The following is a 27,638-nucleotide window of genomic DNA, read 5'->3' as shown; positions in this document are numbered from 1 at the left end:
AATACCTGCCTCTGATGAATACAGGGAGTGACCTGTGATGGCTCTGAAGCCTAGCCACAGCCGTCGAGGGGTTAGGGGTGAGTTAAAATTCCACTTATTACCATTATATTCTTGTTCATTAACTATTTCTTATATCTAATGATGATTAGTGTGTTTTTGTGCCTTTAAGAGGATTACAGTTTGGGGTAGAGGTGGTAGTGGTGATAATGATGACCATAACGATGATGATGATGATGATGATGATGATGATGATGATGATGATGATTATGATGATGATGACGATAATGAAACAAAGTGATTTACGAGAATGAAAAACTAATAACGTAAAAAAAGCTGAGCTTAGAGTTAAGAGGTGGTACTACCAGACAAGGTAAATATTATTTTGACATTTTAAAACATTTAGTAAGGGAGGTGTTGGCAACAGCTGGATGGCACTCTATGACAGCATATTATACATTACAGTAAGTAGAAGGTCAAGTTATTAATTTTTCTTAGCTGTGAGCTGAGAGTAATGATGAAGTAAAAATGGTTCATTTCTGGGAAATCCTGGATTAATGATCCATGGACTGAAGACAGTTCACTGTACCTCACTACACTGTACCTCACTAAACTGTACCTTATGGAGGTTGACTAGGCAACTATAATTATTCTTTCTAAGTCACTGTACCATGTAATAAATAACTGACCTGAGATAAGGAATGGCATATGATATGCAGTATATAATCACACTACTGTATATACAGTATCTACTTATCTATATATCATATGTATATATATATATATATATAATATATACACAACTTCTCTAAAAATATCATAAAAATCTAAGTACAGTATATACAATATAACATATCATTTAGGTTTCATATGATATTTACCTAAGTTTAACACAATTTTTCACTAGAATGCAGTATACACAAAATTCAAAATATTATACCCAATTTACTCGTGGCTAAATATACAATATCACATTCAGCTCCATCCAAAAACAGTAAAAGAAATACAGCACAACACACAGTTACTTCTGATGAGGTCTTATCAGTTTTTTACCCCTCCCACTGTCAGTGATGGGAGAACCTGCAAAAAATGGAATATAAATTATTTCTTATTCCATTCAACTTATGATATGGGGAGCATTATCTCTAAGAAAGAAAATTAATAATTAGTTAGGGCTTCATGGTGCAGGCTGACTTCTAAACTCTGAGGAGGAAAAAGGATTTATGTAAAAAAAAAAAAATAAAAAAAAAATAAAAAAAAAAATAAAAAACTCTTGTGTCTGAGTAATAGGTTCCTATCAGACAATATATACTGTACAAGTACTGGGGCACAGGAACTGTATAAACACACAAATACAAATACCTGTTTCCTAGTTTCAGCTGTTAATGAAACTTAAGTAATGACACAGGTTACCAAGTGCACTTCCTAAATACTCCATGTTACTTTAAATCAGCAATGATTTAAAATAAAATGGAGTACTCAGGATGTTCACTTGGTAACCTGTATCATTATTCTGGTGGTAGGTGGTGACAACCATCACACACTCACTTGATGCAGTGCTGCCTACTTTTTCCTCCACGTTTATCATTTTTTCTCTGCATCAACCCTCATCTCTTCCTATTTCTCGCATCTTTCCTGCTCATTTTTATCACTCTTCTTTCCTTTTCAGGCGGCATTACATTCATTGATAAGCCTAATGGTTTCCTGTAAGTCAGGAAACCATTTACAACATTGGGTGGTGACCATATAACCAACCCATACATGTCCCCTACATGTCAAAAAAGTGGGCTGATGGAGGGTTAGTGCCCCTCACTGTAAAACAACTAACTCAAAGATAAATGGCCACCCTCTCCGGGATTGTGACATCTGGCGACAGACAGACAGATAGACTTTAAATCTGATTTTTATTGGGAAAAAAATAAATTTCAGTGTTATAAAGAACCTCAACAGTAACGCAAATCTCAGTCAGTAGAGAGGTGGTCTGCAGTCTTACTGGACCCAGGTTCAAATCTCTGCTGGGGCAGAGAACAGTTTATGGATTTGAATTTAATAAAAAACAGACTTTACTGATCTACCAGAAGACCGGTTGACATGTCGTAAAAATACCACAGCTAATACCAGTACACCAGTCCTGTATGAGACAGCCCTAGCATGTGTTCAATATGGATGGTGGGTGTTAGCGCTGAAGTGGTGACATGTAGAGGTATATGGTATGTAGTAGGACTACTGGACCTTGGGAGCAGGTTGTGAAGCCTATGCCCAGAGTTTGACACCACCCACCCACCCATCCACACACACACACACACACACACACACACACACACACACACACACACACACAAAAGGAAATGGGCTTTCTACCTTAGCAGGTTCCTATCATTCTCATGAAATCATCTTTCAATGACTGGACCTTGCTTTAGTCATCATTATCATCACTGAAACTCTATTTCCTGCCAATTAATAGGGTTGGTAGGGTTCACAAACACAAAAAAGAGCAATAAAAAACACAAACTGTCAAAAGAGTGTCCAGTGAAATGGGCCAAGAATTCATTCATGTATCCACTAATGTACCCTAAAGAATTGCATATCATAGATGACAACCCATCTAGACTTCCAGATGTCAAGCTGCCTTACATCAGAAATTTTATACTACAATATATGCTAAATTTTTCTGTCCTATCTTCTAACATTTCCTTTTCCTAAAGTACTGAGTTAGTGTGTAAACATTCAGCCATTTGAATTTAGAGTTAAGTACAGCAGTGTGTCACATATGCTATAAAGTAAGTTCCTTTCTCAATACGAGGAATATTCAGCAAATACAAAATGTAGTTATGAGATCTTTCGTTTTTGGTCGATTTTTCTACTGTGGTACAGTAATACTTTACATGGTACAATATATTCTCCACAACTGTAGTGGTTCTTCTGCATTATTTTCTCTACAACTGTTGTAGCTTTTCTTTCTTTATCTGACCACAGTAAGTTGTCGAATCCAATGTAAGGGATATTTAGAGCTGGAGGATCCCTGGTCCACACCATCCTCTCCTTTTTTACCCACTCAGTACAGTATGAGGATATATATGGGCAACAATCTTTCTCTCCTATCCAGTTGTTGTTGTTGACCAACCCCAGTCTCTTCAGCTAAGCAGACCCATCAACCACATGGAAGCAAAGGCTCCTGCAGGGCCATCACATGTAATAAATGAACCATGCATGATAAAGTTTCTTGCAATACATAAAACTAGTTTAACACTCACTGAAGAGTAACCAGTAGGTACCACTGTACCAAGCTTCAATGTGTCACTGTCAACTCACATTTTTCAAAAAAATCTTATACAGTACTGAAATTTCATTCTTAGGTTCATATAAATATCCTGCATTTTTATCACGATCTGTCCATTAACTTTCTGCGCTGTAATCAAATATGCATGCATGCAAACAGACAGACAGACTGACCAACAGGATCTTAATTTGCTTTTGATGGTAAAGGTACCTGTTACAAACTAGGATGAAAGGAACAGTAGTGTGTCCATTTGTGTAAAAAAGACAACAGACAGGCAATTCATGCATAAGCTGCAACAACAGGATTTCCTTCCTTTTCCATGTTGCACAAAACACTATTTTATCAACTGTATCTCAAACCAGTTTAACTCTCTTGATACAAAACAGACAATGTTGAAGTACACCCATGATCCAAGTTTTCTGAGCCCCCCCCCACTCCTGGCAGAGGAAAGTCGAAGCCAGGGTTACTGATTGGCCATGTGAGTGGACAAGCGTGGATGGTAGTTTGCTACTGAGGGCCAGGCAGGTGGAAGCCACACCTCTAACCACCACCATGATCACCACCACCTTCTCCCTCCCAGACAAAACACATTACCATAACTGTGCAGTATGATACAAAACTGTGCTATAATATGTGGCACTGGTAAGATGACAGTAATAATTTATCAGTTATTGTGTATGTATAACTTTAACCTATACCATGTTATGCCAGATAGAGAATGTGCAAAAAACAATCATGCAGTTGCATTATTATTTCTCTCCCTTGTCACACCTAAACACACGTGCGAACTATTAGTGTTAGTAATTATCAACATGGTAATGGTTGATGGGGGCACTCACTACTCACTCACTTGATGCAGTGCTGCTCTTGGGTGCTTGCCCTTTCCTCTCTTCCTTCCTTCTTTCCATCATTCCTCTTCTGTCTTTCTTTCCTATTCCTTCTGTCTACAGGTGACTCTACACTAAGCGACAGGCCAAATGGTTTCCTGTATGCCAGGAAACCATTTACTACACTGAGTGCTAAACATATAACCAAACTATGAAGCCTGGTGGTTTAGTGGGTAAGGTGCTCCAGATGGATTGAGCCTGTGTAGGTTTACATCCAAGGGATGGTTGGGGGGTTTACTGCACATATACTGCCACACAGGGATGAGTGAGGCTGGTCAATCTCATCCTAAATGCCACGACCAACTTGCCTAGCCTCGGTCTCCTATGCTCCTCATGGGGCAACACAGGCTTCAGTGATGATGTATGATGAGATATGGTCATGACACTTGAAAAAGCACACCAATAAGCTAGAAAGAATACAAAGGATAGCTACAAAACTGACACCATGCTTGAGGGAGTTGTCTTATGAGGAGAGAGTGGAAAAGCTGAAATTGCCAACCCTGAGAGAGACAGAAGTGAGAAGGGAGCTTTGACTGCAATGATTAGAGGAGTAAGAAGAATAAAATGTGTGAACAGAGAGGACCCCTTCGTGAATGATGATGAAAGAACAAGAGGACGTGAATTCAGGCGAAGAAAAGTCAATGCTTCAGAGATGTACAGAAATTTAGTTTTCCAAACAGAACTACTGACAATTGGAATAATTTAGAGGGATAGGTAGTGTGAGCAGAGAGCATCCATGTGTTTAAATCTAGATTGGATAATAAATATTTGTAGAAATGATATGGGACAACACGAGCTTAGATCAGATCCTGTATAATACAATTAGGTACACACACACACACACACACATGCATGCACGCACGCACGCGCGCAAGCATGCACGCACACACACACACACACATACACACACAAACACACACACATCTGGTTTGGTTGCTGTCTCTCATCCTCATTACAACAAAAACTGTACACCATAAATGATAAAATCTGCAGGACTTAACTAATTAAGTGGCTTCATTCATTCTTCAGTTTCAACTGTCTCTTGTACACCAACTTTCATTTTTGGTAACATGCTCTTGAATAAATCTCTTTACTTATGTACAGGTAAATGTACTTAACCAGTAATAAGTCAAAATGTAACTGTGACCACAGTGCAGTGTTAGAGAGATAATTTTGTATGCATATAGTACAAGTTAACTACAATATTAACTTGACAACAAAATGCATGCAACATTTTAACATGCAATATGACACTGCCAAAGAACTGTACTGTATACAGAAGCTTCTCTAACCTTCTAAAGTGCTTTGTCCTCATCATATAAGAATTTTTGCTTTCTTCTTTTACAAAGGCATTCTTGGCAACAATTTTTCTGTCTTGATTATGTGAACTTGCACTGCTGTCAACATGCTCCATTACCCATGACAAGAAGGGTTCAACTGGACGCATCCCTGGGACTTAAAAAAAAAAAAAATACTGTACATAGTTTACAAAAAAAAAATAACGAACTGTCTCTACACATACAGTACACTGTAGACATAAAGATAAACTTCAAGTCAAATAGGTAACTGAATCTCATGGTGAACTCGGCTTTACTCTCTTCCGTAAGGCTAGCTATTTGCACTAAATTAACAAAAGTACACCATGGTTTTACCAAATATTAATCTAGAGCAAGTTAGCAAAAAACATCATGAAGAACAATAATAAATTATGCTGCCTTCATGGATCTTGTGAAAGTTTATGACAAGGCTGACTGGGATTGCATATGGCCAATGTTAACCACCTCAATCCAGTGATGTATTTTACTGGTTTATTCCTGCTTCCTCCAGATGTATATATTCTGTTTACAGAGACCTCTTGCAATGAAGGGGTACATGAAGCTTACACTTAGCTGAACCACTGTTTGAAAATCAATTGTATCATGAATAAAACTGACTGGAGATAGCAAAAATAAAATGTAAATAAGTGTTACTGCAGTGAAGGTGTGATGAACATTATGGAGCTGGCAAGAGGCTTGTGATACAGTAAATGCTCTTTTACAGTGGAATTCCTGCCTACGTGAAAAAAGTACATTCACTGACCATGTGACATGCACTGTGCCATGGAACCATCCAAGGGTGAGAAAAGAAATAGGTATCGGTGAACAAAATAAAGGGTGGGGTGGGCTGGAACTCTGTTGGGTAATGGGGCTTCAGCAGAAAAGTATACCCTGTGAAAACAAGTACCATAGGATAGGTGGTTTGAATGCACTGAAGATATTTTTCAATAAAAAAAAACTGTCAGGAGAGTAAAGAAGAAACAAGTGGGATGAGCTGGAATTGTGGTGGGTGGGTGGGTGGGGGGAGGTAAGGAGGCATCCAGTGGTTTGGGGCGGAAGGGAGGCATCAGGTGGATGGATGGGTAGGGTGTTATCATGAAATTATACCCCACAAAAATGGGTGCTGTAGATTTAACGGTCTGAGTGCAGTGAAAGTTTATTTCAAAATGTTTTCCAGCAACAACAGCAAGAACATGAAATGCTCACACCACTCTCATATACCTGCTGTTTTGTGATACACGTAATACTATGTGTACAGCAATGAGATGGTGTCAGAAAGAAGAGAGCTTAAAGTTACTGATTTTACGATGCATTATATGGTATCAAAGGAGAATGTTCTGAACAGCAGGACGTGAATGAGTAACGATGTGAAGATGGTGAAAAAAAGGACAGGTAGGAGGCATTTCAAGTCTTATATATGTAAATAACACTGCGCTGCTTGCTAGAGGAGGACAGACTACTTCAATGGGTGAAATGGTTCATCCCTGACAGTGGTGTTGCCAAGTGGCCATGTGTATACATCCTGTGCAGAGACTATCTATCTATCTATTGCCAGACACCTTAATCCAGTAAGGGGTGGCCACAAACAAATCACCTCCATATTGCCCAGTCCCCTGCCATTTTACTGCCCTGCCCCAAGCTCATGCCCCCCTCTCTCATATACCTCTCCACTCCATCCCTCCATCTCACCCTTGCCTTTTCCCTCCCTTTCTCCCCCTCCACCTCACTCACATACACTCCCCTCATTAGTATCTCACTCTCCATCCTCTCCACATGGCCAAACCACCTCAGTGTATTTCTCCTAACACTTTCTATCATATCCACATCCACACCACAATGCTGCTTCACTTCCTCATTTGTCAGTCTGTCTTTCCATGTAACTCCACATGCTTCTCTCAAGTAACTCATTTCCACTGCTCTCACTCCTGACTTCTGTCCTTCCAACAAGGTCAAAGCCTCACTTATACGTTAGAGTTGGTGTCACAATACAGGTATACCCCAGTTTAACGATGCAATTGGTTATGTAAATACCCATCTCTAGGCGGGGTATTGTATCTCGGGGTAGATTTAACATGTAAAGTATAGGGTGGAATTTCTGAGCCTTGGGTTTCCCCCCTCAACCAAGTCCTAAACCCAACCAAATGGGTCCAAAAACAAGTTTCTAGCTAACCTAAACCCCCAAATAGCTTTAAAACAAACTAAACTAAGCCTAAAAGTAGTTTATAACTCACCTAAATCCAAAAATAAAATCTGAAAATTGTTAAATATGTCTGGAAAAAATTAAACTTTGTAAACTGTACCCCAAAATAACAATGTTCACCCCACCTATGACTAAAACACATTAATCTAAGTCTAAAAACAGTTTATAAATTAACCTAAACACAAAATATAAGTCTAAAATATCATCAAAATTGATATAAAAAACTAAAAACACCACTGTTAAACCGGGGTTTGGCCATTGCTAGGCGGGGATGGTGGTATTTCTACTCCCATTGCTGAGCTGAGGTATCGCATCTAGGGGCATCGCATCTAGGGGTATACCTATACTGTCATGCAGTGACCTTTTTACATCTATGCTCACTTCCCTGTTTCTTATTACTGCTCAAAGAATCATCAACTTTTCTTTCTTGTTGTACCCTTTCAAGCACATCATCTTCCAAAACTTCCATCCTTACTCATCACACTCCCCAAGTACTTAAAGGCACTCACATTTTTCATTTCCTGTATACAATGCTGGTGGATAAATCAAACAGGATGCATATTTTGGAGTTCAAATATCCATTTTGCTCATACACTTCTTCAGTTTACAACTGGAGTTACATACTAGACAGCCACGCATTACTCAAACGCAGTACAGTACAGTATTAACAAACTGAGCAAGAACCTGACATTTTTTAGTTCTCCCGAGTCCAGAAGGGTACATAGCATGTGTCTGCCCAACATCACTTTTGTCTTGGTATGCTTTCACTAGCTCTTTTAACCTTTGATCAATTAAATGTAACCTACTTTCTCTGTGTAGTTCTGCTAGCATGAATGAATCTACTCTACTCTTTATTCACATGAAGGCTACAAGGACCATCAACTGTGGTGGTCTAATAGTGCCATCATAAAAATATACATCATCATCATCATCATCCAAACTCCTTTTGCACCCCAAGGTGGGGCTATGTAGGGTCCAGAGAAAAAAAAAAAAAAAAAAAAAAAAAAGATAGAATGAGATACTGTACTAACCATAGTTTGCCCTACTCAATGAGCCACATTCCAAGTCACTCACCATTCAAGCTCCCAAAATCCTGGCTCTACTTGATAGGTACTGTATTTAAAAAAAAAAAAAAGTTACACATTCACCCACCTGACAAAGTCAATCTAATGACTATCAAGTTAAAGAGGGATGACAAACCCTGGTCATACACCCCTCTGCAAAAGATTCATCCAGCCAACTCAATAACTTGTTAGTTCCCTGGCCCTGCTAACTCCTATATCACTCTTACACACTCACCTCCCATATCTTGCCATCTTCTAGGCCTATCATGACTCCTCAAATTCACTCACATGTACTTTTTACATCACTCTATTCATACCCATGCTCTCCACATGACCATACCAAAACACAGTTTCTTTAACTATGGTGTCCACAAACTTTCTTACCCTGCATCACTCATGAATCATATTATTTCTTATCCTAAGCACTCCCTGCACTTCACACACATTCCTCAAAAGTCACATCTCCACTCTTGGCTTTTCATCTGCATGCCACACCATAATCTAATACCTATTTGTTAGAGTAAGCACTCTATCTCCTTTATGTAAGCCTCATGCAGCTGCCACACTCAGACCTCAGCCTTCATTACACCAGACACTTCCCTTCTCTGTGCCACCCTACTTTCCACTTCCTATGTACACCCATTAAAAAAATTATCGGCACTCTTTTAGCATGATAAAATATGACACACTGGATGACAGATCTGAAAATAAACTCCTGAGTTAACATGCCTGGTTGGTATCCCTGATCTGCTGAGCCTTAGGTTCGCATTCAGTGTGGCATCTTCGTAACACCACTTACTATGCAATTAATTTTGCTTATTAATTATCATTGTCTTTTATGTTACTTAGAGAGTTTGAGTATCAGGATAGTTTTCATAAAAATTATAAATGAGGATGTTGATGTGTAATGAAGATCAGATTCAGAATCAACATTAAAACTCCTACTGCTCATTTGAAGCTCAAATTGCTCAAGCTGAAGCAGTTTCGTAGGCAAGGAACTCCTCACAAATGCATACTGAGAACCGTCTGAGGTAAAAGCCTATCCAAAACTAAACTAGTATGCGTAAGGATCATCCCCTCTGCGATGCCGTTATCATCTTCGTCAAGCTGATGATATACCATCCTCAGTTTTATAATCCATGGACTACTACATTCATGTGTCACTGATGTAGTTGATATTATGGATGTACTACAATGCATAATGTATATACCTTACATGCATTATTCGTGAGGTGTTGTATATACTAGACAGTTAGGGGTATATACTTTGTCATCAAACCATTTTTAAAATGCTAATGGTGGTTGTTATTGTAACAAAATCCTAAGGTGGTAACCTTGGATACATGGGTGCCAAGCAGACAAGTAGCAATTTGATTTCTATTTTATTTAGTGGATAATGCTTTGCTGTTCTGAGATCTTCCTTTAAGCATAATGACCCTTGCTATGAATTATTCGTTATACATGACATGAAGGTACGGGGGTTATAGTACATCTGGAGGGAAAGGGAGAGTGAAAGAAGAGGGGGGAGTGAGGTGGAGGGGCAGACAGACTGAAGAGGGGGAGGATCAGGTGTACCAACTCATACTGTGCATTCACAGCCACTGTGTCAGTGACAGTGCAAAGAGTATTGATGCATAGGGTGCCGATAATTATTTCAGTGAGTGTATATTTACCTCCCTTTTCTATCACTGCACCCAGGTACTTAAACTCCTTTACAAATTCAAGTCTCTCCTTTCAACATAACATCACCCATGACAGAATGAGATACCAGCCACACTCTTATTCACTCATCATTCGCACAAAAACATAAACAACGCATAATAAATATCAATGCATCTGCTAAGTCCAATCATACAGACTGGGATACTGTATTAAATTAAAAATGGAAAAAGAAGAAAAAAGAATGTGCTGTCATGGAGGGTATATGCAGTCATACACTGAATGCTCAACCTTCTTTTCTTGGCATGCCATATGATCAAGAAACAATATCAGGGTATACAGGTATATATACAGGTATACATCTATACAGTACTGTATATTGGGATGTGTACTGTGTACTCCATGCTTTACACAATGCACTTCATTATAGAGAATAGCATGTTCTCAGATATTGTAAACTGTAATCTGTCTGGTAGCAATGGAAGGAAAAATTCCACTCCAAATTGCAGTGTTATGTGACATTATATACTGTACTTCTAAATGGGTTCTGAATGCATTCACATATGTTGTGTGAGCTCCTGTAAGGTGTCACTTAGTAGTGCCATCTCACCATATGCGACAAAGCTTATGTACGAACAAAAGCAGCACATTCCTCATTCCACATACCCAGTCGAGAACTCTAGATTAAACATAACTACATACATTACACACTATGAATTACACTGCGCAAAATAAAACAATCCTGGTTAGGTTAGCTCGCTTTCATTTAGTGACTATGGAAGGAGAATATGTTTGCATGTCATATATGGCCAAAAGATATGTTACCATTACAGCACTGAATAGGGTGAATTGTAAATGAGGAGTGGACTGGCATCCCCCACCACTACGTCCCTCCCCACCGTCCTATCTGGCCACCACCACTAACCCAGAGCAGATTGCAAGTACCTGGACCTGTCACTGAGATGTTGATCTGGATAAACTGTAGTTCAGTACAGATTAACACATGATACTCTCATGGTTATGCAAGCAGAAGCAGAATTTCACAATAATATATATACTGTATACTGCATAAATATATTTTTTGTTTTATGCAGTGTCCCCTTTTGTCGATATGGGCTAAAGTGTTGACCCTTCGCAGAGGACTTAGGTTTTGGAGTGTGTTGCACTTTATGATTGGATGCCCTCCCTGATGTCTACCAAATGACCCTTGGGTGAACTCGAACCTTTGACCCTCCAGTCAGAGCGCTCTAACCCACTAGGTCACAGCTGCTATGTCCAGAAAAAAACCTTGGCCTTCTTCTGGCTATGCATTTTTTATGGTTATACCTGAATAACAAAAAACTGTTCTTTGTCAATGACCATGAGAAGTTCTTTGCAGAATAACATGAGAACAAACAATGCTAGAAGGAAAAAAATTATATTAAGCTCTCTATACATATGCACAACTAATGGAGTATTAAAATAACTTGAAATTTTCCCTACTCTTTATGTCAATTTTCATTGTATGTTACAATTAAATGACTTTCTATGGTTCCAAATGACTGAATTTCTTACATCTATTACACCCGTTCTGATCTATCTATCTATAGGCAGATGCTTTTATCTTGGAGAGGGTGACCATGATCACATAGCCTCCCCATTGTCCTGTCCTCTGCCACCATGTTTCTCTCAATTCCACCTTATTCTCACTCATACAGTATACCTCTCCCTTTCATCCATCTTTTCCTGTCTTCCTTTCTCCTTCTACCTCACTCACATTTCAATTTAGTCAATTTTTAGCTCTCCATCTGCTCAACACAGCCAAAGCAACTGATGATACTTTTTCTGCTACAGTACATCCCAGCACATCCACATCAACACCACAATGCTCCCAACTTTCCCATTTGTCTGTCTGTCTCCATTTAACTCCACATGCTCTTCTCATATAACACGCTAGCAGGGGTATCTGATGCTGCCTGGGTAAAACCCAATGATTATGCATACCAGCATTGCCTGGGACCATGGATTCCCACTCCCCCTGTGGGAGAAGATCCCTGAGGTCCCATTTTACCCAATGAACTTATGTTCCCTCTTGGATCCATATCCAGAGGATTAGAGGTCTATCCAAAGAGAAACAGAACTTTGTTCTATCTCTTCTATTGTCTGGATTTCAACTGGAGGGGGAGGGGGGAGTCTGCAGGGACCAAATCTGGAGAGCTGGGCAGATGGGAGACGACAGTCATCTTATGCTTCGCCATTAAGTCACGAATAAGGAATGACACATGAGCAAGTGCACTGCCATGGTGCAGCATCTAGGATTTATTTATCCACGCCTCAGGCTTCTTCATTCCCTCTGCTTCCCTTAAATGCTTCAGGACATCCAAGAAAACTCTTTACTGACTGTCTGATCACATGGAACAAACTCATGATGAACAATGCCTTTCCAATAAAAAAAGACAATCAACATCACCTTTCAGCAATGCTAATGATCCAGCCCACTGCAAATGACTGCCTTCTGCTTCGACATCGTAGCCGTACACCAACATTTTAGCACCTGTTATGACATTTTTCAGAAAGTTTCATCAGTATTCATACAATCAAACAGCTCCTTACTGACTGTGATGGAGGTCACAAATTTTGTAGCAAAACAATGCATCTTCAGTTTTTTGGTTAAACTCGTGTGGCACAAACTTTCAGAGGTGCTTACTTCTTCAGAAACTTCATGGACAGTCAGGCAACAATTTTCACAAATCACAGCACACACTTTCTCAGCATGATTGTCGCCTCTTGACATGGAAGGCCGTCTTGATTTGGAATAATCTTTGGTGGATGTTCTTCGCAATTTGAACCGTTGGAATCAGTTGTGACATTGTGTATGGCTCAAACAATCCTCCCCATAAGCCTACTGCAACATTTGAAAAGTCTCTGTAAAAGTTTTTCCCAATCTGAAACAGAATCTCATGTAAAGACGCTGCTCTTCAAGATACTTTATTGCTCAACTTCCGACAAATCGCCAGGTGCACTAAACACATGTTCACTCAAGCACATGTGCCTTGAAGACTAAGTGACGTGGCGTAATGAAGCTATTGTTAGACAAAAGCTCAAAGTCGCTGCTACACAGTGGAACCAGTGCAATCATGATACACTGGCACTAGTTGGTGCGCTATTTAAAAAGTTTGGTTTCTTTTTGGACAGACCTTGTATATTCCCCGTGGACTTATTCCTATCATGGAACTATTTTCCCACTACCCTCCCACCCACCCACCAACCGTACTCACCCACATCACTCCCTCTGCCCACCCCACCATCTGCTCACTCATCCAACCCATTGTAGCTAAAATGTCTGAAGAAGTAAAAAAAAACTCTATGGTAAATGGCTACCATGTTTCCACAAAGATGACTTTATTATTTCTAATCAGGAAAAACATATAGGAAGGAAAATGAACTCTACTTTGTTTTTGTTGATTTGAAGAAGCACTTTGACAGAGGCCCTAAAGAGGTGGTGAAGTGGGCAATGAGAATGCTTGGGATGGGGGAGTGGCTGGTTAGGGTGGTTATGGCTATGAGTGTGGGTGCTTGCACCCAGGTAAGAGTGTATGGAGATCTGAGTGATGAGTCTTCTGTGAATGTTGGTGTGCATCAGGGGTCAGTTTTGAGTCCCTTGTTGTTTTTCATGGTACCTGAAGCCCTCTCATGTGACTTCAGAAATGGACTTCCGTGGGAGATGTTTTATAATGACGATTTAGTGTTGACTGCAGAGAATGAAAGGAAGGCGGAGAAAAGATTTAGGAAGTGGAGAGATGGTACGGGGCAAATGCAGATAAAACGAAAGTGATGATATCTAGGGTTGGTGGCAGTACTGTCAAAGAAGAGGGAGAGTGGCCATGTGCAAACAGGCCCAAGGGAGTGGGAGGTAATTCCTTCTTGTGCAGCATTTGTGATAAGTGGGTGCATAAGAGATTAGTGGTATCAGAGGCAGACTGTGAGATAATGCTGCTTTTATGTGTGCAGTGTGTCAGGGACAGCAGGTGGAGATTGTCAAGTGTGAAAGGATTGAACTTGCTGGTGAGTCTCTTGAGTGTGTGGAAGAGTTTTGTTATTTGGGAGACATGTTATGTGCCAGAGGTGGGGCTGGTGCCTGCTCTGTGGCTAGGGTGAGAAATGGTTGAACAAAGTTCTCCTAACAATGAGAGGGCTCTCTATACGTGCTAAGGGATCTTTGTATGCAGCATGTGTTAAGAGTGAATGCTGTATGATAGTAAGACCTGGGCAGTAAAGAAAGAGAATATTTGGATGCTGAAACATACAAAAATGACAATGATTAGGTGGATGTGTAGTGCGTCCATGAGTGCAAGGCCTGGGGGGGATAGGTTTACGATGGAAGAGTTGAGAGGTAGGACAGGACTGGAGTGTGCTGGTGCTGTGATGCAGAGAGGTAGACTGAGGGGGTTTGGGCATGTGGAGAGGATGAGGGATGATAATTGGGTGTAGAAAGTGAGAAGCGTTAATACTGGGGTTGCGGTTGTGAGGGGTAGACTGAAGAAGGCCTGGGACTGAACAGGGAGGCTGCCACAGATCGAGCAGCATGGACAGCCGCCATTAGGTGACCAAGGCCAATGCATGCAAGCATGTTGGAGCCTTCAAAAATGAAAACGTTGATGTGTATCAGCGGTCTGTCTTGAGCCTCTGACTGTTTTGTTATGGTGCTTGAAGCTCTCTTCTGTGATTACAGAAATGGACTCCTGACGGAGATATTGTACGCTGATGACTTGGTGCTAACTGCAGATAATGAAAGAGAGGTGGAGGAAAGATTTACGAAATGGATGGACAATATGGGGCACAAAGGTCTGACAGTAAATGAAGATAAAACAAAAGTGATGATGCCTAGGGCTGGTGGTGATACTGTCAAAACAGAGGAAGAGTGGCCATGTGTGGTTTGAAACAAGGGCAATGTGGAAGTAACTCCATATTGTGCAATATTTGTGATTAATGGGTGCATTAGAGAGGTAGTAGTATTCAAGTCAGACTGTGAGATATTGCTGGTTTCATGTGTGCAGTGTGTCAGGGAAAGCATGTAAAGTGTCAGGCATGGACAGACTGATCTTGCTGGTGAGTCTCTTGAGTGTGTGGAAGAGTTCTGTTATTTGGGGAACATGTTATGTATTGGAGGTGCAGTTGGAGCTAGGGTAAAGAGTGGCTGGAGGAAGTTCAGGGAGTTGTTGCCTCTCCTGACACTGAAAGGGCCCTCCCTCTGTGCTACGGGATCTCTGTATGCAGCATGTTATGAGTGTAATACTGTATGCTAGTGAGACCTCGGCTAGAAAGGAAGAGGATACTTATAGGATCAAATGTATAGAAGATACAATGACTAGATAGGTGTGTACTGCATCCCTGAATGTGAGGCTTTGGGGGGGAGAGTAGCTAGGTTTGGGACTGAAGAGTTGATAAGAAGGATGGGACTGGAGTGTATTAGTGTTGTGATAAGGAGGGGTTGATTGAGATGATTTGGGCATGTGGAGAAGATGAAGGATGACAACTGGGTGTGAAAAGTGAGAAGTGTGTTGCAAGAGGCAGATTGGGGAGAGAGAAAAAAAAAAAAAAAAAAAAACTGGGACGAGGTCATGCAATGTGCCCTCAGGGATAAGGGACTGAACAGGGAGGGTGGCAGAGATGCAGTGTCTGTGGTTACTGATGACTTTCAGGGATTCAAAGATATGGCCTTACTTGAGTTAATTCCTGGTGATGGAGACCACTAACTCCAACCCTATGCATCAGTGCCCCTTACCTGAAGCTCATCTCAGGTCTCTCTATGGTACGGATTTTTTCCTTATCATGTCATTTTCTTCATTTTCTATTAACCTAACCATGCCTATGTGTGTTTCTGATATTCACCATGACAGTATGTATGTATTTATTGGGTCTGAATTGTCATAAATGGGAAAATTTGAGCTTGCACTTGGGATGCCTGGTACCAGTTAGGATAAATCACATAGGTTCTGTGTATTTGTTATCGCACAATGCTGTTATGATGTGTCATGTTTGTACTAATTATGTGTGATAGCCAAGAGATTACTGTCCATACCACATATTCACTTCTCTCATTTCTTACTTATGTCCTTCCACCAAAGTCCATGCTTTACTTTTACATGTTAGGGTAGGTATCACAATACTGTTATATAATGATTAGTTTTTATGTTCACCTTCCTATTTCTTGTCACTTCCTTCAGAAATCTGTAACCTTCCTATATTGTTGTACCCTTTCTTGCTCCTCCACTTAACTCTCATTCTTGCTCATCACACTACAGTACCTGGATACTTGAAGGTACTCATGTTCTCCTTTTCTGACTATTCACCATCACGATTACACCCTGTAACCTCATTTCTTATGGGATCATAACTTTACTCTCTGCCATACAGTAATCACTTTCAAATTTCATATTTACACACACTTCCAACCTTGTAACTCTCACTTGTCTCCACTTTACAGAACACTTTTATTGGTAGACACCAGTACAGGCAGCTTCCACATCCCACCATATTATAGTACAGTTTTTTTTAAGACCCACTACTCTAACACGTACCATACTTCTTCAGTAATACCATCCATTTGCATACTGAACAACTATGAAGATATGACAAACTCCTGCTTCAATCCATCATACAAATGAAAGAACTTACCTAATTCAACTTCTACATGCACTGTTGCCTGTGCACCTCTGTATGCAACAGTGTTAATAATTCATCAATTTCCCATCTACTCCACACCGTGTCTACTGCCCTATGTTTTCTGCAGATCCATGAAGGCAGCATGTAAATTCTTTCCCTTGTATAAATAATTTTCCTTTAGCAATAGGCACAGTAATATTATATCACACCTCTCTCTTTTACATCTAGCTGTGCTGAGATAAATCCCTCACTTTTACTGCACTTATGTGTGATGAATGGTCAAGGGGCTTGTTTCTTCTTTCTAAAGTTGCTGAAAATGAACTATCAAGAGCAAAAGATTCATGGTAGGCATAACAACATTCTGAACAGGGGAAACCTAAACCACAGCTGCCTGTGATTTCAACTGACACATCATTACAGATATAAATATCTCTGACAGACTGGATACAGTACTGTGTTATGGCCTAGGTAACTACAGTACCATATATGTAAGCAGAGTTAGCGTATGTATATACTGTACCAAAAACACTACTTAAGCAGTTAGTACACCTTATACACCTAAAACACTACTCAGGCAGTCAGTTAATTTCTATACAGTACCTAAAACATTACAGTACTTCAGCAAAAGCTAATTGGCAACAAAAACTACTGGCCAGCTTAATTACAATAGCTTACCCATCACGTGCTTTCTAGACATGTGGTGACGCTGGGAGTGGTGTGTGGCCAGCATGGTGCCTCTAATACTAAGGGTGGATGGCTGAGCACTCTCCCCTGTCATGAACGGGGGCTGTTGCTGCTGGCGACACATTACACGAATGAATGTGAATCTGCTTAGCTGATACATTATTTTTTCTTATAACCATTCAAATTTAATAAATTTAAGGGAGACATCTTAAGAAAAAGAAAAAAAAAAAGCAGTTATCACATTCTGATTATCCTCCCAAAATAAAACATACAAATGCTGTGAGAAGCATCAGAAATAGTTATGTTCAAGACAAGACAAAAATGAACCCTTATAGAGTACTGTCTATACATACTATACCAGTAACAAATATACTGTATCAATAAGTTGCTTATCCATCTTTTGGCAATTAATACCAGTATGCCATATGCAAATAATCTTCCAAACAGAATTATGTTTCAACACACACACTATTCCAATTATTAGAAATGTAATGAGAGTCAACTGCCACTATTACTAAGAAATTTTTTCTCTGCATAATGTATTTATTAGTGACAGGTAGAGGCACCCATCATCCACTCACTTGATGTAGTGCTTCCCCCCCCCCTCTGAGTGACTCTACATTGAGTGACACACACCAAATGGTTTCCTGTAACTCATGAAACCATTTACTAAACTGGGTGGTTCCCATATAAGAAACTGACACCTACTTGTCTAGTGGGTTATGGCACTCCAACTGGATTAAGCCTGTACGGATTATTTTCCATCTGAGAGGTGGCTGGCGGTTCTTGCTCGCATAATGTCACTCAGGGGCAAGTGAGGTTGGTCACCTTTGCCTACATTTCATGACTAAGTATCACTGACCTGGGCCCCAATACCCTTATTTGTATTAGGTGAACTGGGACTAGATGATAAAATGAATGAATGAAATAAAGTGCTTATGCATCAGAAGATCAATTAACAATTTTATTACATCATAAAGATTTCCCTTAGTCAATCCAATATTACACCCTTTAAGGCATAGACTTTGGAGGCTGTATTAGCAGTCCAGTACATTTATGGATAATTGACTACCCTGCTCCCCTTGGTGGCATTATAAGAATGAAAAATCTCCAAGCATCTCTTGGGGTTTGAAATCATGTGAGCAGCAAAGAGACTGTTCACAACAAAAAATGAATGAGGAGTTTGACTGGGATAGGAAAGGTTTGGAGCCAGCAGATCCAATATGAATCTTGATGAGATGCAGTTTGGGTTTATGCCAAGCAAAGGGACCACTGATGCCATATTCACTGTTTGACAGCTTCAGGAAAAATAAATAGGAAAGAAAAGAGAACTGTACTTTGTTTCTGTTGATTTGGAGAAGGCCTTTAACAGAGTCCCTAGAGAGGTGGTGAAGTGGGCAATGAGAAAGCTTGGGACGGAGGTGGAGATCTGAGTGATGAGTTTCCATGAATGTTGGTGTACACCAGGGGTCAGCTGTGAGTCCCTTGTTGTTTATCATGGTACCTGAAGCCCTCTCACATGACTTCAGAAATGGACTACCATGGGAGATGTTGTACGCTGATGTTTTGGTGCTGATTGCAGAAAATGAAAGGGAGGTGGAGGAAAGATTCAGGAAGTTGAGTGATGGTATGGGGCACAAGAGCTTAAGAGTAGATGCAGATAAAACAAAAGTGATGGTATCTAAGGCTCATGGCAGTACTGTCAAAGAAGAGGGAGAGTGGCCATGTTTGATTTGCCACAAGGGTGTGGGAAATAATTCCATCTTGTGCAGCGTTTGCGATAAGTGGGTGCATAAGAGATGTAGTGGCATTAGCGGTAGACTATGAGATAATGCTGATTTCAAGTGTGCAGTGTGTCGGGGAGAGCATGTGGAGATTGCCAGACATGAAAGGACTGAACTTGCTGGCGAGTTGCTTGAGTGTGGAAGAGTTTTGTTATTTGGGAGACATGTTATGGGCTGGAGGTGGGGCTGGTGCTAGCTCTGTGGCTAGAGTGAGGAGTGGTTGGAGGAAGTTCAAGGAGCTGTTGCCTCCCCTGACACTGAGAGGGCTCTCCCTCCGTGCTAGGCGATTTTTGTATGCTGCATGTGTTAGGAGCATAATGGTGTATAGCAGGGAGACCTGGGTAGTACTGAAAGAGGATATTAACAGGCTCAAACATACAGAAATGGCAATGATTAGGTGGATGTGTAGTGCATCCCTGAGTGTGAGGCCTGGGGGGCCTAGGTTTACGATGGAAGAGCTGAGAAGTAGGATGTGACAGGAATGTACGTTATTGATGGTGTGATGAGGAGAGGGAGATTGAGATGGTTTGGGCATATGGAGAGGATGGGGGATGATAACTGGGTGTAGAAAGTGAGAAGAGTTAATGTTCGGGGTAGGGTTACAAGAGGCAGACTGAAAAAGACTTGGGACGAGGACATTGAGTGTGACCTCAGGGATAAGTGATTGAACAGGAAAGCTGCCAAAGATTGAGCAGCATGGACAGCCACCATCAGGTGACCAAGGACAATGCATGCAAGCATGCTGGAGCCTTCAAAAATGAAACAAAATGAAACTGAGACCACACCTGGTCTGGGGAGGTAAATAATATGTACTGCCACTCAGGGATGAGTGAGGCTGGTGACTCTCATCTTAAATGTCAGCCTTACCCTGGGCTCTTATACTCCTCATGGGGCAACACAGGACTGGATGATGGATGGATGGATGGATGAAAAATTGTAATTAGTAATTTTCAAGCCTGGATATTAGAGTACTCAATAGAAGGTAACTATGTTTGGCAAATTTAGAAACCATCATACACCTGTCAACAGCTTATTAATAAATGTGATGGTTGTTCTATTAGAGGCTAACCATGAAAAATATGCTCAATACCTCTAGATCATGAAACATCAAAGTTATAAGATACAGGGTTCTCAATACTTCAGTGCCTGAAAACGTGCACTACATCCAGCAATATACTTTACTGTATACTGAAGTGGATTACACAATTATTGCTATACTATGTTCAGCTTAACATTGCCTAAAATTGCCATCTCTCCATCTTGAATGCTGGGAAGTAGCAACAGATTAACATGAGACAATGATGCTGGTCACAAAAAAGTGCTAGGGAAAAGATATACAGCTGTAACATACTCTCTTTCTGCCATGGAACTACTATAAGTTAAATTAACTCCAATGGGGCAAAAATCTTGAACAAGTTATGGTGAACAGAGTATAGAAAAGTAGCCCTGCATACATGTGAACAGAAACTGTTGGTGGTAGGGATGGGTGCCTGAATTTTTTGCACAGGACTTCCTTATTGATGCCTGATTATATGCAAAGGACTTGCACATTGCCAACTAATACCTATCTATTCAAGAACCATACATGCACCCATATTTACATGTGCACACACACACACACACACACACACACAAAACAGCTGATAAAGTAAGAGTATCATACAGGCAGTCCAATACTTATGATAATAATTGGTTCTTAAAGGTCTTTCGTAAGTCACTTTTTTCATAAGTCCATCTCTCATTCATATACTCTCTCCTCTCCAACCCAACCTTAATCCCATAATTACTGAGGTCAAAGTTGTTTCCCTCTACCCCATCGCCTTTCTACACCATACCTACTTCTGTGCTATTCTCTCTCTCTCTCTCTCTCTCCCTCCCCACCCACCCCAAGATTAAAGCCCATTATTGTCTCATTGTCTCCACTCCTCCACTTATCCCCTACCCTTCCCTGAACTGCAATTATCACCTCACTTCCTTCTCAGTATCTTCATGTGACTCCATCCTTCCTTGCTACGACTGACCACCACCACCCCACAATTTTTTTTTGTATCTGCGAATTTTTCGTAAGACGATCCTTCATAAGTAGGGGTCTGACTGTATTCCAAGTAGGAGACCAATATTCTACTTGGGTTAAGAATGACTGCAAAAGCATTCTACACTGACAAAGCCACAAGCCACAAGCAGTTTTCATTCAGTTAATGAAGATAAAGCAGATTACTGTCACATGGCATACTTATCTGAATACCACTCATCTTGTATAGAAGTTGATATACAGGTATATTGAATAAATGCTACTTACAGGTTCTTGAACATGGGAGAATGGTCTTTCTGTTGATGAATCTCTTCTCATCATATTTCTTCGCACTGACTGGTGTCCAGAATTTACCTGGAACATATTTAAAAAGACGAATTCAAATTTAACAAGCACTTGAATTGTTCATAATCAAATAGTACTGTAAAACCTCGATATAACGGACTTCAATAGCCCGGAATTCACTTTTATTGGAATCGAGGAGCTACTGCAGTAAATTCCTATATATCGGAATAAATCCGATAAAGCCAGAAGCAGTCCGGACTGCCTGACCACTTCGGCTATGTTCACTACACTAGGGTAAATAAAAAGACATGTTTATCAGTGTACAGTACAGTATTACTATATATATTATACAGGTTGCTTATTGTATGAGGGGATAATACAGTACAGTATTGCAATGGTAGAAAAAACATTTTAAAAACCATTGGTGCAATCTGAACTAATGTCTGATATACTGGAAAAAGTCCGGGTCGCAGGGGGAAGTCTGGATGTAGCTTTTATTGGATTTTCACTTTTTTCAGTATGGCCTCGGCTTCAGTTAGTCTGTCATAGTGAGGTCTTACTATATTTTGGACTTTTCGTCTGACATCAGTGTTTATAACCAATTAAATCATTTACTCTAAAATCTAAAAGTGTCAAAGATTACAAATTTTATATTTGCTATACTGTACTGTCTTTAATTTCAGTATACACTTCACATCACTCTGTTTAATGTAGAGATAATAAGTACTGCAACGTTTTCCATTTCTGTACCTGAAATATGATTTATTTAACTCATCCATTCATTCATCATCCACTCCTACGTTGTCCCACGAGGGGCGTAGGAAGCCAGGGCTAGGCAAGTTGGTCCTGACTTTTAAGATGAGAGTGACCATCCTCACTCATCCCTGAGTGACATTACGTGAGCAATAATCCCCAACCATCCCTTGGATATAAACCTACTGTACACAGGTTCAATCCGATTGGAGCACCTCAATTACCCACTAAACCACCAAGTGCCATAATTTGGTTATATGGTTACCACCCAGTGTAGTAAATGGTTTCCTGGGTACAGGAAACCATTGGGCTTGTCACTCAGTGTAGAGTCACTCATAGGCAGAAGGAAGAGGAAAGAATGAAGGAAAGAAAGACAGAAGAGGAAATGTAACGTCACATGTAAGCAGAAGGAACAGGAAAGAAATGAAGGAAAGAACGACAGATGGATGGAAGAGAAGAAAGGGCAGACACCCAAAGCAGCACTGCATCGAGTGAGTGGATGGTGAGCGCCCCCACCTACCACATATATGTACCTAATAATGGAAATTATAATTTTTATAATATGAAGTGTGAACTGGCTGTAATGTGATCTCATATTCTTCTGTGTTCTCTCTCTCTCTCTCTCACAGAGAGAGAGAGAGAGAGAGAGAGAGAGAGAGAGAGAGAGCAAAAAAAAAAAACTTCCCGGTGACATTTTCAATGTGATACATATTTCTGTCCATTCTTTTTTCCTTCCATTCTCTTCTGTCTTTCTTTCCTTCATTCTTTCCTTGTCCTTCTGCCTACGGGTGACTTTACACTCCCTCTTCTGTCTTTCTTTCCTTCATTTTTTTCCACTTCCTTCAGCCTGTGGGTGACTCTACACTGAGTGACAAGCCAAATGGTTTCCTGTGCACCAGGAAACCATTTACTATGCTGGGTGGTAACCATATAACCAAATTTTGGCACCTGGTGGTTTGGTGGGTAATTATTGCGCTCAAATCGGATTGAGCTGGTGAAGGTTCATATCCAAGGGGTGGTTGGGGTTGGTTGCTCATATAATGCCACTCAGGGATGAGTGAGGCTGGTCACTCTCATCTTAAAGGTCGGGACCAACTGCCTAGCCCCGGGCTCCTACGCTCCTCATGGGGCAATGTAAGATTGGATGATGGATGCATGGATACATATTTCTGTATTTTATTCTTGTTACCAAAGGATGATTTTATTCAACTTAAGAAAGACTTCTAGTAGTCAGGAAATACTTCTAGCAGTGAATGAGGTACTAACGGTGTATCTAAGTCCTCCAGTTAAAAGACTCCAAAGCTGAAAAAAGTAGTATGGTCGTGGCAATATTAGAATGTAAATGATGTCATCAGAGTGATGTGGGTAAGGATCATCACAACGGGGTTGACCATACAACAGGTAATGGTTGTCCAAGGGCTGGAAGTTTAACTTCCAGTGCAGCCAGCAAATTATTTCCCAACAGTAACTATAAACTCTTGGGAAATTAAGCTCACTTGTATATTATGACTTGTAACACTGCAGTGGAAAAGAGGAAGCTTGGACTTAAATGATGGCTGAATCTTCTGCCTAAGAGGTACGATTGTGTGGCTAGTTATCAAGCCTGATGCAAACTTTCACTTTGATTATCCTTTTTTTTATTTCAGTTACTCTACTAACATAATATTTCTATCACAGAAAACAATGGAGAATCTATCAACAATGTTCATGTGGATTTCTCCATACAGCTCCTTGATATGGACCTCTTTTGCAATGTCTATTGTGTCAATCATCTTTTTTCATTGCTGGCTTCCTCAGGGTACTCAGTGCAAAAAAATTTCCATAAAAATATTAAATGCATGTGAAGCAGGGAGGCAGACACTATTGCTCCCTGAGATGGTTTTCTCATCAGGGTGATAATGTTCAGATGATCTGCAACAGTATTAGTATCAAAACCATGAAAGCTAGAATTTTCTGATAGTTCCATTTCAATACTATGTGAGCTAAAGATTTTCTGACATTTCCAGGATATGCAGAGAAAAAGAACTTTACACTGACAGCATAAATGCTTTAAAAGGTTTGTAAAGATGAAAAAGGAAACTGATGAAAAGGAATGTAAACTGGCTACTCTGAAAATAGGAAACCATTAGGGAAAGAGATGCAAGAAATTTAAAATTGTGTGAAAAAAAAAAATTACAATGTGAAGGATGAGAGTGGGTAGATACTGCACAGGCATATGAAAATATAATAAGGAGCAGAAAGAAAAATTATTATGAATGGCCGATGACTGGGAATTATGAATACAGAATGGGGGTAAATGTGACTGGTTTTGCTACAACACACAGAAGTGTGATGTCTGAGAATGTGACACTGGCAGAAGTGTATGTGTGTGCATATATATATATATATATATATATATATATATATATATATATATATATATATATATACAGTATATAAAACTGTGAAGAAGTTGAGGAATGGGAAGGTCACAGGTAATAAGGTTTATGCTTTGTATATTTTTACCCTCATCATATACAGATACATCACTGGTCTTACTTTAGCTGTGACATCTGATCCATCAACAATGGGCGGAAGGAAGGGTATATGTCTCGACCATGTGGAACTAGCTACTTCATGTTCTTCTTCATTATCCATCTCCAAACTGTCTCCTTTAAATTCCTTAATGGTTCCCTGTCGACTTACATGATGCAGTCTTTCTTGGAATCTGAAATAAAATACGAATATGATATAAAAATACTGTAGAGCTTTGCTTGGCACAACCCTATCATATTTTCTTCAGCTCTTAATAACAACAATATTAGAGGGGAGATATAACAATGGCCACTGTAACTGGTACTGGCGGTTTACATAACTGACCTCTGGGGAAAAAAAAAAAAAAATCCACATGATGGTTACAAGATAAAAGTACAGTATGCTGACCTTGCACGAGCATTATATGAAGATGTAGAAGTAGGTCTTTGTTCTCCAATGTTAACTGAAGAGTCCACCCTCCTTGGTGTCAGCAAGTGATTAGTTGCAGCAGAAGATAATGGTCTATGGCTAGGTGTTCTTGGTGTAGGAAGGGAAGGAAGTGATATCTGAGAAAACTGTGACTGAACTGACATTCCCCTCATCTGTGATGCTGATGAAGTTCTATTTCTCACTGCATCCTCATGGTGTTGGAGAGGCTTTGAGGAAACATGTAACAATTCCTGTAATTCTTCTCGATGAATATCAGGCATGGAACTTACACTCTGTAACCTATTGGCTGCACTAGATGGCCTTCTGATACCACTGATAGGTCTACCTCTTTCATCTCTACTAATTGGTCTCTGTACTGCACTTGAGGGATGCTGGTATTTTGTATTTGTTCTCACCAACTCTTCACTAACTCTCCTGCCTGGTGCTTGGTTACCCACCCGAGAGCCTCGTGTGCTTGGCTCTCTGGATAATGAAGAATATTGCACTGACTGTTCAATCACATACCTAGCATACTGGTGAAGCACTGGCTCAATCACTTCTGTTACTGATGACCACAATCTATCAAAGAGCATTATCAAAACCTGTTCTTTCAACACTTCTGGGTCATTGGATCCACTACAAACTCTACTACTCGAACGTTCTTTCTTGGAATCATCACTACGGGAACTCTTCTCAGAATTGGCACTTGATAATGTAACTAAGGGTAGCAAGTGGTAAAAGTCACCATCTTGAGCAATGACTTCCTCAGCTTCCTCTGCATTTTCTTCACACCTGAAAAATAATGGCCAGTTTACATACTGAGGTAATAACTGTAATACTTTGTGTTTATCATCTTGACAACGTTTTAATGAAGAAGGTGCTTAGTAAGGTTCAGGCAGTTCCGCTTTTTAAAGACGATTCCATCAAACCATTCATTATAATGATGTCTTTTTTCTATCACCACCAGACAAATATACAGACTACAAGACTTTCTGAATATGAGAAGTTTGTAATAGCTTTCATTACCCCTTTCCCTATCAGATCCCGTATCCACTTTTTGCTGTTTTAAGTCACCTGGTGGCCCCCTGATTAATATAAAAATTACATAACATTATTCAAGTGGGGACAATCTCATGTAGTGATGGAGTTAAAAATAATCACATTAACCCTAAGTTCGATAAAATTCTCTGCCAGTAATGATGATATGTACGACATCACAGTATCAAAGGGGTTAACCCTTTTGTTGCCATGAACACACCTGGGTATATTATTCAGGGTAAATCCAGACTATTTTATTTTGATGAGAGAAATTCAAGGGTGAGAGATAGTAGTAGAATGGATATGGAAGATGCGCAGACTGGCCTGGGAGGAAGGTAGAGTACCGAAGGATTGGAAAGGAAGGGGGAAATATTCCCTCGAGCCAGACCTTATTAGATCATATAGCCCTGCTAGGTGACAGGAGGGAGCTATCCCTCCTGGCATGGCAGCTACTGAGCATGGCTCAAACTCATGACCCCCGGCCCCGAGTCCCACGCTCTATCACTGAGCCCCCCTGCCCCCTGGAGGATTGGAAGTCAGGTATTATCATTCCCCTATACAAAGGAAAAGGAGAAAAAGGAGTGTGTCGTAATCATAGGGGCAAGTGTCTTCATAGTGTAACACGAAAGTATATGGTTGGATGCTTATGGACAGAGGGAAATAACTGAGGAATTAGTTGGTGAAGAACTGGGAGGTTTAGGAAGGGAAGAGGTTGTGTAGATCAGATATTCATCCTTAGGTCTTTAGTGGAAAAGACTCTAGAGAAGGGAAAGAAGTTTTATGTGGCCTTCATGGATTTGGAGAATGCATATGATAGAGTGGATAGACAAGGAATGTAAAACAGTACGAATATATGGAGTAAATGGGAAGCTGTTGAATGCCAGGAAGAGTATGTAGGGTGCTACAGCATGTGGATGGGCAACTGAGTGAATTCTTCTATATAAATGTTGGATTGAAACAGGGATGTGTCATGTCTCCATGGTTGTTCAACCTGTATATGGATGATGTTATAAATGAGATACAAGGTATGGCAGTGGATGCTGGCGCAGCCCTAATGAGGGAGGGAAGTGT

The 27,638-nt window shown here is 40.2% G+C and overlaps 1 protein-coding gene across 1 annotated transcript in view; it reads right to left on the bottom strand.

Annotated features, from left to right (window-relative positions):
* Positions 1-942: 942 nt before the first annotated feature.
* Positions 943-27,638, bottom strand: part of LOC145401328 (uncharacterized) — a 39,225-nt gene continuing 12,529 nt past the window's right edge. The window contains exons 6-11 of the mRNA XM_080273653.1: positions 25,509-26,321; positions 25,125-25,293; positions 21,816-21,902; positions 17,724-17,844; positions 5,457-5,613; positions 943-1,077 (exon numbers count right to left, since the gene is read on the bottom strand). Coding sequence (XP_080129779.1) covers positions 1,062-1,077; positions 5,457-5,613; positions 17,724-17,844; positions 21,816-21,902; positions 25,125-25,293; positions 25,509-26,321 — 1,363 coding nt within the window. The 3' untranslated portion in view covers positions 943-1,061. The remainder of the gene's footprint in view (positions 1,078-5,456; positions 5,614-17,723; positions 17,845-21,815; positions 21,903-25,124; positions 25,294-25,508; positions 26,322-27,638) is intronic.

The sequence above is a fragment of the Coenobita brevimanus genome, chromosome 55, assembly GCF_032717465.1.
Source record: "Coenobita brevimanus isolate Jiangsu-jjx chromosome 55, ASM3271746v2, whole genome shotgun sequence".
Classification (NCBI taxonomy): domain Eukaryota; kingdom Metazoa; phylum Arthropoda; class Malacostraca; order Decapoda; family Coenobitidae; genus Coenobita; species Coenobita brevimanus.
Note: the sequence above shows the minus strand (reverse complement) of the source record. Positions and strands in the feature narration are given on the sequence as shown.